Here is a 13,863-nt window from a genome sequence, read left to right on the forward strand (position 1 = left end):
ATCTCTTGCTATAATGTATTGGGTTTGCTTGAATAAAGGCAAGGCTCAAATAGTGGCCACAACAAATTTAGCCTTTAAACCCAGAAAATTAGAAAAGCCTCCAGCAAGCTATATCACTTCTGAATGCTTGTCTCTGGATACAAATTCATGACCTTTTACTGATCTGACCGGTGGCCAGATCTGCGTACCAGCTAGCTCCTCGCTGATGTTTGTGTGAGAGCCGATACCCCAAGTCGTACTGAGAGCACAGCAGTGCCTCCTGGGCTCCTTGGCACGCTGTGTCCACCTGTCAGAAATGCACAGAAGCCTTCCAACAGCTAGATCTCAGTAATCTGCTCGAGGAATAACTCACTGATGGAAGGAGCTTGCAGCTGGTGGGTGGAAGGTGTAAGCCTTACTCAAGCAGCTGAGGTAATGAGAGTGACAAATACTTGTTTCCTGCTAGATACAGAAGTATATAGGAGCAGCTTTCCAAATGAACTGTATGGAAATGCATTGAAAAGGTTTCAGATACTCTGTTACATTCTGAATTAACTGAGCTATTCTCTGGCTGTATAATGCTCTGCATAGACTGTTTTTAAAAATGCATATTTATGCTGAGCTATATGCTTTTTACCTTAGGGAGGATTTTCAGCCAGTCTAAATTATATGTTGGTTTTGTAATCGGAGCTGATGTTTAACATCTGAGCTGAGTCACCAGATCTGAGTCCAAAGGAGACAAGAGTGTGCATGTGCACTTTGCTTCCCTTTTTCTTCCCCCTTCCCTCTCTTCCCCCCCCTTACCCCTCTCTCCTATATGGAAATATCAATCAATGTCAAATTTCAGCACAATAATTTTTACTATTACCTTAAAATACCCGAATACAATTTCCAGAAGTTAATTCTTTCATCATCATTGCTTTGGGCTAAGCTGCTTTTAAAAGTATCCAGTAAGTGTCACATTATGAAAGTATAGGGGCTTTGGTAGAAGAAAAAATAAGCAGATCAGCAGAGAAATATCATGTTTCTGAATTTAACTTAATCTGTTTGATCTTCTGGATACAACAATTTATATTTCAGGATGGTTACTATCCAATTAACATAAAGTTGAATTAAATTTGAATTTAACTCCATTGAAAAAAGGCAATTAAAGGTCATTTAAATTGGATCTAAGTTATGTGTCAGTTTTTAAGGGTTATGATGATAGTTTCCTATCATTTTGAATATATTCTGTTTTGTAGAAAGAACACCATAAATTAAAGAAATATCCAAAACTGGCTACTCAAGAAAATCATTGAATACAAATTCACTATCAGTGTGTCCAAGTTTAGAAGAACTTGGGGAAAAGAGAGAAGCATCTTTCCCTTCTCATCTCTCTGAGGTATTTTTAACAGCCTTGTAATTAAAACGAAACAGTGGTGTCAGAGTTATAACGATGTGATTTTTCAAGTTTATAGTGTATCTCTTTTTCTTTTAATTCAATCACAAATTCTGTAGGTTTACAGTGCTCTTTTATTCCTCTAATGTACCAGTCATTGGACTTGTTCACATTGCTTACCTGGATAATTTATTATTATTTAAAATATGCAGATCTAATGTGTATTCAGCATTCCATGCAGCAATATTGAACAGGTTTAATTACATTTTAGATGCAGGCTTTCATAAGTTTTCTGCTTCATGTGCTAGGACTGTAATTGCGTAATATTATGGTGGTTATATTTTTGAAATACCAAACTTCATGATCTACTGGAAAAATATTAAAATTCTTTTACAGGATGCAGGTTGATTAGTTCATATGCTAAATCATCTTGAGGACTTAGAATATAGCCATGGTCATGGAAGTAAAAAGGCCATATTACTCTCTGCTTGCTAAACAGTGGAGAAAAACAGATCACGACTGGCTGATCTTTCTTGGCACTTGAATGTTGTGACAATTTTTACATTTGCAGTTATTTGGATGGCTGAATAGGAAGCATCCAAATGGGTTAGCTTTCCTTGAATCTGATAAAACATTAGCTAGCAAGGAAAAGTCCTAATGATCAGACAGCGAAAAATACCTTCTGAGAGAAATTCCATGGTGTGGATCACAGGAAATGTGATGAGTAGAAATTCTTGGAAATATTCCAGGAGGAATGACAAGAAAAAGGGCCTCTGGGCAGAAAGATGAAGCTTTTCTCTTATTTCTGTCAGTATAGAAAAAGATGCTTCATGTCATCTTTGCCTGTTTTTTTTTTGTTTTTTTTTTTTTTTTCCCAGACCAAATCTGTGTCTCCAGATAGTCATAGAAATACCAGAAAATAGGTCTGGAAGGAAGCTTAAAACTGCTACCAAGCTTCTCCCTTTATCTCAGGCAAGATCAGCTACCCATGATTTTGCTGAATAAATAGCAGGTGAATGTTACCAGCAGGGGCCCATCCGTCCACATCTGCCGTGTTAAAAATCACTAAAAATGTGTATTAATAGTAATGCTTCAATATAAAGGGAAACAAAAAGTACTAAAGAACTGATAAGTTAGCACTAGTGAGAGGAAGTTCAGCAGCTGCATCTCACTACAAGCCAGCAGAAAGAAGGCGCCTGGTCTTTGTTTGGAGATGGATGCACATCGCTGATTGCTAAATGAAAGAGGTTTAGTTGAAGTATATCAATTTGAAATAATTTATTTAAGTATAAATTTTAAATATATATTTTAAATATACTTCAGTACATTAGCGCCAAATATGTTGTAAAAGCTATTGTGCAAGAAGTGTGTGTGCATCCTTCTCTGACATGAGACTTTCAGAAATCTGAAATGCAGAATTTTAACTTTCTGGCAGGTGTTTGAAGTGCTCTGTGCAGAATTTGGGGGGGGGGGGGGGGTCAAAGCCAGTATCAGAAGGAAATTTGTCCATAGATGTTTTGGGATGTACTGCGTATTTCAAATGGAAATATCAGCTGGAAAGAGCTACAGCCATAAAACAGGCTAGCTTTGAATTCTGTTGGGAGGAAGGCCCCTGAAGTTCTGAATTTATTCAAGATTAAAGTTATTTTTCAGCCCCTATGAGCTCAAAGTTGGTCAGTATGAGGCCTTTACTTCAAACGTCTGTTGTGGCAATTGGAAATCTTTGTATGGCATAAGGCAATGTCACACACCGTGTGACTGGGAAACCAGTGTGTTTGCTGCTCTCCGTGTTCTCAGTGCATTCTGCTTGCCGGCATGATTATGTGGGTTGCTCATCCCTGCAAGTGAGTGGCATCAGGGAGGGACACCAAGCATCGTTTGGGGCAGGTGGGATTCTGGCCCGTTAGGCTGGACATGTCCTGCCCATGGGGTGCTGGTGCACGGAGCACTCTCTCCTCTTCCCCATCAGCCATCCTCACTGATGGGCAGCGTTGCAAAGCCGTGGCATGCAGCCAGTCCCCAGACGAAATGCATTTATCGGTGCTTCCTCAGCAGCACCCTGGGTCACCGCTCGCAGCTCCAGCCTTGTCCTGCGGTGCAGCAGGCGGCCGTTGCGCTCAGGGCCAGCCTCTGCAGTCTGTTTGCAGCAGATGCTGTGGGTAGAGACAGTGAGCGAGACCCGTAAGGCACATGAGAGATCGCTGCGTAAACAAGAAGTGAATCACGGTTATGAGTAAGATAAACAGGGCAGCATGTGAACTCTGTGTTGCTTTGTATGGCGGGATGCTTTTTTAGGTTGTTCCTGTGCTGGAATTCCCAGACTTTCATTCATGTATTTTTTTTTAAACTGTAGAGTGTTTGACTATGTTAAAAATGCTTTGACATTGCTTTGGAATCTCCTTTAGTGAAGACTAAAGTGAAGACTAAAGTCAATGGGATTTTTTCTACTTGTATTTTGTGTATCATATGGAACCTTTAAAACTCTTTATTTTTCCCAGTTCTGGTCCCTCTATGATAAGTAATTAAGAGGTATATTTAGATAAAAATAATCCTGATTTTGTGCCAGTCAGAAATGAAAATAAAATCAGTCCTATTTTTCTCTAAGCTTCTTGTGAAGTATTGAAGAAAACCCTGTGATACGGATAAGCTGCTTTGGTACTGGTTTTACTTTACAACTGAAATGCTTTGCTGAAGTTGCTATCCAGTAATTCTCACATGCCTATATTTTTCCTATGCTTTAGATTCCATTTCCATTTTTTGGCTTGCATTGAGCAATATCCTTTGCACACTTGATCCAGCATGGAGTGAATCTCCTGCTCCGATCCCACTCAGCCTGACTGCCCACACTCCTGTGTCTGGGAAGGTGCATGGAGCCCATTAGGCATGCTGTCAGCACGGCGTGCTCTGGATGCAAATGCTGTTTCACTGGCGCTTAGCGGGAGGTGAAGGTGGGAGGATAATTCCTACTTTCACTCTCTGGTAGGACGTATCTGTTAGTGTGCTATTAGTTATGTTATTAACAGCAGGCTTTGGGAGTTGTTAACCAAATGGTAGATAAGCAAGTCATTTTGCAGACAGCAAAGCGCTGTGTAAGGCGTTCATCTCAGTTTCAGACTGCGAATAATTAAATTAACGGCTCTTTTTCTCTCTTCCGTCACTCCTTATGGCTTGGATTTTATAGGTATCATATTTTCCTCTCTGACAACACAAATGTCATATTTATTTCTTTACAGATAACCTTAATGAACCTCCCAGCTTACTGTGAGCTGATAAGTAGCAGTTTTATGTGGTACTGGGTCCCCGTTGCAACCTGTTTCACTGAATGTAAAAAATAATCTAAAAGCCTGTGAGTCCTGAATTTTTTGAATATTTTTTTCCATAATAGGAGCTCATTTACGTGGGCATTTAATTGGTTCATTGCAAATTGACATCGATGGCTTTAAGATAGAGTATTTGTTGGAATCATTGTTTAAATCATGACTTGTTTAGACTCCCAGATTTATAAGTGGAATTGGAGCAGCTATCCGGCAGGTAGAGTTCTGCTTTGCTTTACCTTTAGAAATTGTAATTGCGCCCATGATTCACCAAAATGATAACAATTAAGACTTAAGAAAATCAACTCTTGGAAAGGAGCTAACGTTTTTCTCAGGCTGTTCTTGCCTCTCCAAGTGCAGGATAGTTATAGCTACTCCAAGTTAGTTCCCATGTGTGCTTATACATGGATGAGTTTGTCCATCTGCTGGATATAAATTTTCAATATGTTCCAACAAATGTCAGCGTTGCCACAGGTACAATGTACTACTCTGCAGCTCAAAGATGTTTTTACATCCCTCCTATTTAAAACTTTGTCTTTAACTTGCACTCTTCCTGACTGTTGTAAAACAACTGTGTACAGTGGTTCAAAACGATGTAAAACTCCAGATAGGGGACAGAAGAAAATGAGTGTGTTAGTACATTATCAGTCAGTCTGTTAATTAACCTCAAACAATCTCTCTTTTTCACTGTGTGTGGCTGTTAACAGGATCTGGGCAACAGCACATGCTATAAGAAAGAAACTAAAAAGTTTTTTTTTTTTTTTTTTAAAAAAAAAAAGAATGAGGATCATGTAACGTAGTTTGGAAGTTGGTGTCCTCTGGGACTCACCTACCTGCAGAGTTTGGAATGCAAAGGCTGATCTGATCTCAGTAGGTTTCCATGAGTTATTGCCATAAGGCAATTGGGGAACATGGGTTATTGCCATAAGGCAATTGGGGAACATTCCTTATTTACACTTCTGGTCTCAAAGTCTCCCAGTATTATCAAATCTAGAGAATAGTACGCTGCACAGAAAAACAAGAAGCTGATTTTCCAGACTTTCATTTAAGAGAGCTTGTTATACAAAGTTCATCATTGACGTTGGTGTCAGAGGCAAAGTACCCAGGAACATAACAGAGAATGAGTTAGTGAACCCTGCTGACGTCCAGCACCAAAAATAAAATGTTTTGTGTACGCAGCCAAAACATTGCTCGTGTCAGGAAAGACTCCTGCATACTTTATGAAGTAAGTATGGTAATCTCCATATCGCTTCTGGATGCAGAAAGTTATTTACCTCAGTTTTTGTTTCTTTCCTTTTATGCAATGTTTGATGCTGAACCATGTGCAATGTATGGTGAATCGCGTACAACTGGCTGAGTTGAACTTTATTTTTTGAATTTCTTTTTAATATTTCAAAAAAAAAATCAAAGAAAATTTGCAAAAAAGGAAAAGAATCTATGATACAGTGAAAGGGTGCATACACTGAAATATTAAAAAGAAAATTCAAGATGAGTGGTGGGAAATAGATTGAAGGGAAGAAACAGTTTTTGAAGGGTCATGTGCAGAAAGAAGAAAGAATAGGAAAAGAAAAGAAAACTGTTGACTTTTTTTTTTAATTCTGTTGATCACAGTCTTGGGATCTCAGAGTGCTCTAGGTGTTTTTTATTTTTACTTATAAATGTCTTTTGACCTCTACAGGCAATGGTGTCTGTTTAATAAACCAGTTGTCAGATGCGTGATTGATAGCGGTAGTTTACTCTAGGTCTAATTACAATTCGAAGGCTCTGGAAGTGGCCAGCCAACCCATTTATTTCTTATGGGCTCTACCTAATTCTAAATTAGAAGCTTACATGCTGGAAACCAGGATCGTTATAGCAGCTGACATTCAGTGCTGTCTGACAATGCTCCGGTTATTTTAAGACAACAAAGGTATCTGCGTGTGATAGCTGAAGGCTGTGATACCAAAAAGAAAGCTTAAGAATAATACACAGATATCACATTTGCTTTTTTTTTAGTATGTGTACATGCACACATCTTTCTTATATATGGTTATTTGCATATTTAGACATATTTTGAAAAAGGCAAACAGCTTTGGTCAAAGACACGTAACTTAGTTACAGAAATTTCCATATCCCCTTCTATGCCAAGAGGTTCCCCATCTCTGATTCTACCCTGCTGCAAGCTGTTCCCTCTGTTTTAATATTTTCCTGTTTCTGTCTTCCTTTCTGATGATTTATTTCAAGTTGTGAGTAATGTGAGGGCTTATTTTCAAATAGTGGTACGCTTATTCACTCATTACAGATAATGAGCTGCAGGTTGTACATGTGAAGGTATGATATGATGATATTAGCTTGATGTTCCAGCGAAGACCACTTATTATCTACTCAGGGTTAGAAGAAAGATGTTGAATTTATAAGGCCTGTGCTTTATAATGCGTGGAAAAGAAGAACAAAATCTAACTTCACAGATAAACTGACTTGGACTAATTGAACATGTGCCTGTATTTTAAAGCAGCTCTGACAGTGATGTGATGTTTTTTATTTGGTGTAGAGAATCCCAGAACTTTTGTTTGTATCTTAAAAACAGCAATAATAAAATCCTTACAAAATAATTTTATAGTAGCGTAGGTCTGTGATACCGTATTTCTACTGAAGTGATATGCCCAACATTATTAATATCTTTAACACTTTTCTGACTCTGAATATTCAGTCTATAGATTCTATCTTGGATGCTTCGCTTTCTGTTGCAATCTGGCCTATAAATGTTATTTCACGGTATGTAGTTAACTCTGAATGTTGTTGCTAATGATTCATGCTTTTTTTTATTTATAGAAGTTTAAGTGGCTGTAGTGGTAAAGTAATGAAGTAAAAGATCTAATCCATTCTAGGTTTCTGTAGGAATGGTCCTAAATTAAAATATTTTTGCACTAAGATCTCTGCATTTAATGTTTGACTGAATAACTTGCTATCTCACTTCAACAGTTTCTCTTTTTGTTCTTCATGATAGATCTCTGAACAACAACTTTTTCACATAAATTGACAAAAGTGCAGAAGAGATGGCCAGTTCAGCGCGAGAACATCTGCTTTTTGTGCGACGTCGCAACCCACAGCTCCGGTATACTCTGAGCCCAGAGAATCTGCAGAGTTTGGCATCTCAGGGCACCATGGCTGAGAACATGAACTTGCAGCGTGCCAACAGTGACACTGATTTAGTGACCTCAGATAGCAGATCTAGTTTGACAGCCAGCATGTATGAATACACCTTGGGGCAGTCTCAGAACCTTATCATTTTCTGGGATATTAAAGAAGAAGTTGATCCGACTGACTGGATTGGACTTTATCACATAGGTAAGCCAGAACCATGTTGTAATAATTTGGTGTGTTTCTTGCTTTTTTTGTCACTTCATCTTTCCTTTTCAGATATGCGTTCTGGCATACTACTTCGTTAATCTAAAGATAAAATCGGGGTAAGATTGCAGAGAATTACCTTGGATTGCTTTTTGCTTTTCTTAATGCAGTGAGCTATGAGAAGACATTATTAATGTAGGTCTGGTTCCATAGTGACTTACTAGAGGATGAAGTACATTCCTCTTAAACAACAAATGTGCATATGATTTCCGTGTTCACTTTTGCAGGTGACTGGTTTAGACTGGAAAATGTAGAGTACTGTATTCATCATGTAACTTGGCATGCTTACTGTCCAATATTTATACAGCTTTTTGGACAAGTAAATTCTTAATGTCCGTGAAAAGGTATTTTGTGTAATTCTTTGATTTTTTAGAAATGAAATTGTATCTGTTCTGAATGAGTGAGAATTTCTGTTTATGAAGTATTTTTATAGATGGAAATCCTCTGAAGAATTTTTTTTTCTACTTTCTTGTGCTGTTCAACAGGAACATAGGAACATATATTTCATAGGAGGGAGCTGAAAAGAGCTCTAAGCTAGCAGGCAAAGGCCTGTGGGCAGTGTGTGCTTTAGTAAATAGTGTGGCTTAAAAGGAGTGGATCAGAAGGTCAAAGCAGTTTGTGCCAAAACCCTGACATCAGCAATGTATTTGATATAGGTTTTTACACGGTATTATGCTTAATCAGATCCCTAGATCCAAACATTCCTGCTCTGCATGTGGCTTGGAGCTGTCCAAAGGACAAGCTTTACGATGCCACTAGGAACTGGAGTGTATTTAGTGGGTACATGTACAGGCACATGGGGTTTGGTCTCCTTTTCAAGGAATCCAGTTCATGTGCACTAAAATTACTGTCTGAATTAAACCTTTGCTCAGTAGCTGGGATGTTTGGGTGATCTGTTTCAAAATAGCACTGCTTTTCTGAATCTAATTGCTAATGTAGAAAGAAATTGTCAGTGTAACCTGCCAAAAGCAGATAGAGAGAAACTGGTGGAAACAGGTCTGACTACTGGAATTTTGTCTGTGCTGGGACCGAGCTAACTGCAATGATATCAGTCGATAGGATTTTGGACAGAAAAGCTGTGGCAGCTTTTTCCAAGACATCCTGTTGCTGCATCACTTAATGTTGCATGGTGTGGAGCTGCTGTTTCCAGTTCTTATTCTTTTTTTTTTGCCTTTTTTTTTTTTTCCCAACTTTACTGAAGATCCACAAGATGGACAGTATGACTTGTGCTGTTCAGTGCTTAACTGGTTGTAAAAACTCTACTGGAGAAGCTTCACAAGCTGCAGTCTCTCCTGGAATAAACTGTGGATATGTACTAATGTTTAAGCCACCTAAATCATCTCCATAATCAAAAGTCACAGATCTTTCCAGTAGCATTAGCAGCTTGAAGTGTGGTCTGTGCTGTAAAGTACACAAACCGTTAAAATGAAGCTTAAAAATTCTAATTTAAATACACCGAGAGTTTCCTCTGAAAAAAGATGAAATTTTACAGGTATTTTTAGGTTAATCGGCTTCATAGCACTTCAGGATTGGTATTCAAGATGCTGAAGTAGAACATACTTCTATAAAATTCTAGGTTCTCGTTTGTGGTGATTTTATCATATTTTCATGATTAAAAATGTTTCTACCTTCTGTTTTTCAAACCCCTAAAGCACAAAACAAAGTTAATTTACTACAACTTCTTATAATCCTATAAGGAATAGCCAAATTCCGTCCTTGTGTCTAGAAACCCCATCATGCTACTGTGTAATACCAGAGTATGAAATGTTTGTTTGGTTTCCTGTTTTCTTTTTAAGTAGTGAAAGGTCTCAGAACTCCTTCAGCATGTAGCTTTCTTCTCCTCTGCCACTTGAAGTCCATCAGCATAGGTGAGAGTTTTGTTACTCAGTGTAAAATAGATCTGAGCAGATTTCTTTAAGACTTGTGGTTTCCTCGTTTTGAGGGATGGGATTGCACATTTTGCACAACAGAGAGGTAAAGGCATATTCAGTCTGATAGGCATTCCTGTCTATCTTTGATTTGTGTTTTTTTCAGTAAACTTTTTAAACTATCTAGCATCTTTAAAAGTAAATAAACATTTAAATAGTAAAAAGCCTTTCATTTGCATATTTTTATATACCTTGCTAAGCTGTGGAGCTAAATATGGAGCTAAGGTATAGGCTGTTTGTTGTAAGGCAGTATGCGTGTATTTTAGAAGTTGTTCCTGTGGTCTTTGGTTCTGAGAGGTTACCAGCTTTGCAAGCTTTCACATGGAGTTCAGGGAGAAATGAATTGGTCCAAAATACTGCAGGGTATAATCCAGGATTTGCAGTCCCTTGTAATGATTGCTGTAAATTACCCCCAGTTCCCATTTAACACTTTGGAAAGTGTGGACACTACTTATTTTCCTAGGAGAAGGATGTTTGTGGGTGAATATATTTAAAAATAAAAGCTCTACTCCCAAACGCGTTAATAAAATTTAAAGTATTTGTTTGAGGTTATCCATTCTGGTCTTTCTTTAAAATGGAAACCATTTCCTTTACACAGTTCCTCTCCTGTGGCACTGCCTGCTGAAAGCAGCACAGATTTTGTGCGGTCACTAGCACAATACAGCTCCAGGTCTGTGCCAGCCTGACGCTGTACCTTCAGTGTCCCCGCACATCTTCTAGTAAAGCACTGTTTTTTCAGGGAGCAAGGAATAGAAAAAGGCAAATATTTTGCCTTCACTAAAAACAAACAAAACAAAACCCACAACAACAAAAGCGCACACACAAAAAAACAACAAAACAAAACAAAACTTGTTGCATAACCAAAAGCCCAGTCCCGTGGCTTTTTCTTTTATGTCGGTTGTACAATTAGCTTTCATAATGAAAGCTGGATCACTGGGGAGGGCAAGTGGTTGTTAATTCTGTAAATGAACAGATGGAGAAATTCTAAAAATGAATCACCGTTTCTGAGCTGAGGTTTTAGTACAGAGAGATCTGTCAAAGGTCTGGAGCAATCCAGGTAAATTTTCATTTCAAATTAATTTTGTGGAATACATCTATTACCAAAAGAATTGAAAGTGACACACCGGGAAGCTGTCTTCGCTTTTCATTCATGAATGTATTCAATTAATTCTGTCATTCTTTTCTATTCAATTAACTTTCATTTTCTGTCATAAGAAAGCAGTTACTTCTGTTCTTCTAAGTGTGGTTTTACTGCGTGGTTAAAATTGCAGTGGCTTATGAGGAGTTTCACCAGACTTAATATATCCCTTTCTTTTTAAGAGACTGTGTACAAATCACTGTACAAATTCACTCTTTCAGGTACATCAGTTGGTACAGTTGATCATAAGAAAGTCAGTAATCAGTCACTGTTTTTCCTACTATGTGGTATGTAGAGGTTTAAGGCTAATTAGCTTACAGTAGGGAGTAGTAGATGGAGCTTTTTCTAAGTGTGAAACAGCTCCAGCGAAATGTTGGTCTGTTAGATGTTTATGAAAATAGTTTTTTTTTTCTTTTCTTTTCTTTTTAGAAACAGGAAAGCCTAAGGTGGATAAGGCAGACTCATCTTATCCTCAAGAACTGACATTTTTTTTCAGTGCATTTTTTTCCATACATATTGGAAGTGAAGAAAAAGGTGGGGAGTTATGAGGGGGGGAAAAAAAAAGTTTGCTTGTATGCCCAGGTGGCCAGGAAGGCCAATTTCATCCTGGCTTGTATCAGAAATAGTAGGGAAATAGAGAAGGGAAGTGGTTGTCTCCCCTTACTTGGCTCTGGTGAGCCCGCATCTTGAGTACTGTGTTCAGTTTTGGGCCCCTCACTAGAAGAAGGACATCGAGGTGCTTGAGCATGCACAGAGAAGAGCAATGGCACTGGTGAAGGGACTAGAAAACAAGACACGTGAGGAGAATCTGAGGGAACTGGGGTTGTATCGTCTGGAGAAGAGGAGGCTGGGGGGAGGCCTCATCGTCCTCTACAACTGCCTGAGAGGAGGTTGCATCGAGGAGTGTTCTGGCCTCTTTTTTCAGGTGACAAGTGATAACACATGAGGAAATGGTTTCAGGTTGCACCAGGGGAGGTTTAGATTGGTTATGAGGAAGTATTTCTTCACAGAAAGGGGGGTTAGGCCTTGGAATGGGCTGCCCAGGGAGGTGTTTGAGAGACGTGTGGACATGGCGCTTAGGGATGTGGTTTAGCGGTGGACTTGTAGCGTTAGGTGGATGGTTGGACAGGATCGTAAAGGTCTTTTCCAACCTTTTCCAACCTAAAAGATTCTATTTTGTAGAAAATAGTGCATGTTTTATTAGGAATTCATTCACTATAGTGTCATCAGGATACTCCTCCGTGGTAACTTTTGATCTTTAGGTGAATGTAAGATCTTTACATCTTTAGTTAAATGCAAGAAGCTGAACTTAACCATGAAAAATTGTATATAGCCAAGCTCATGCTCAGTTTCTCTACAATTCTGTATTTTAAGGAATGCTTTTAGACCCAAGTGTGAGTTTGATGGTTTCTGCTTTAGTACCATATATGTATTTTCCCCCGTTTCATCACCTTGCACAGCAGAAATGTGATCTGTCATCTTGTTGAGGGACTGTTGTGTACAGAGGGTCTCTTTCTTTTCCAAGCATGTTCCTAAGGATTACCAGAAGAAAAGTGTATGCGAGGGACACAGTGTATTCTGTGGAGGAAGGTCTCTTTTTTTTCCTTGACTATTTCTGGTTTTGTACTGCCTCAATTCTTTAAAGAGTCAGTAACACTTCTTGAACAGTCTTGTCCTTGAAGTTTTGTTAAAGCAGCTTTTTAGCTCCACAGGCGTGATCTGTGGAGAATGTAGATAGTGCAGCTGTACAAGCACAGAAAGGTGTCCCACTGAGACTACATGAAAGCGGAGAAGTGTTATTTCTGAGTATTGGCTTCTCTTGGGGTAAATCAAGCAGGTTTGCATGAAACTTGAAATTGTTGAATGTAAAATACAGGTTTATCATTTTGAATTTAGCTTTAAGTTTGCTTGGAATGGGCTTCTTTCTTCCTCAGGACTGGTTGTGAAGATTATCAGCTGAAGGTGACAGGGCAGAATGAGATTCAGAGGGGAGCTTTTCAGCGGAGGTACTGTACCTGTGAATAATCTGAAGAGTAAAGGTAAATTTCTAGTGTTTGTCTTGATGAGAAGTAAGAGGCCAATTCTATTTTTTTTTTAAACACAATTGGATTTAGACTGAAAACTTTCTTCACCTTTTGAAACAGAAGACTACACTAGTTAGCAAACACCTCTTGCATCCTCTTAGCCCTGTGAAGTTTCCCTTGTCCAGTACTGACCCAGCTTTTGCTCTGTACTTGTTCGTTACAAATGCTTGTTCCAAACAATATATAAGCTATTGGAGTTTTACAGGTGTCCTACAGTGATCAGCGAGTGTAAATGTTTCATTGTAGACACGCTGGAACTCTGCCTAAATCTTTACATTAATTTCGGTGATTTTTTTCCTAATATCAGCCTTTTAGTGAGAAAGATTGTGCAAAATATTGGACCTAGATAGAATCAAAAAGGAGAAATGGTAGTTCAATTCCAATAAGTCAATGCAACCTGTCCCGGTTTTCTTGTCATTGCGTGTCATTGTAGCAGCAGCGTACCAGGACTTCCTTGGGAAGTGAGACCTCTTAAAGAAGGTGAGCAGAACAAGAGCTACCTGGGTCTGCAGCCCAAACAGGTACCAGGGTGGACCGGCCATGGCTCACAGGATGCTGAGTGAAGCCAAACCTTGATGAGTTTTGTGGGTTGCCTACAAGTCCCATAAAGAATTCTGAAAGTACAGAATAAAGAATAAAAAGTCAGGAGAGAAGC

The 13,863-nt window shown here is 38.8% G+C and overlaps 1 protein-coding gene across 9 annotated transcripts in view; it reads left to right on the plus strand.

The window, feature by feature from the left end:
* Positions 1-13,863, plus strand: part of HECW2 (HECT, C2 and WW domain containing E3 ubiquitin protein ligase 2) — a 187,963-nt gene that overhangs the window by 63,113 nt on the left and 110,987 nt on the right. For 8 of the 9 annotated variants that reach the window (XM_080599872.1, XM_080599874.1, XM_080599878.1 and 5 more), the window contains exon 2: positions 7,658-7,998. In XM_080599872.1, coding sequence (XP_080455998.1) covers positions 7,707-7,998 — 292 coding nt within the window. In that variant the 5' untranslated portion in view covers positions 7,658-7,706. Of the gene's footprint in view, positions 1-1,220; positions 1,361-7,657; positions 7,999-13,863 lie in introns of those variants that run through there. The other variant, XM_080599873.1, reaches the window with a different exon arrangement.

Source organism: Anser brachyrhynchus (assembly GCF_964034855.1).
Source record: "Anser brachyrhynchus genome assembly, chromosome: 7".
In the NCBI taxonomy this organism is placed as follows: Eukaryota; Metazoa; Chordata; class Aves; order Anseriformes; family Anatidae; genus Anser; species Anser brachyrhynchus.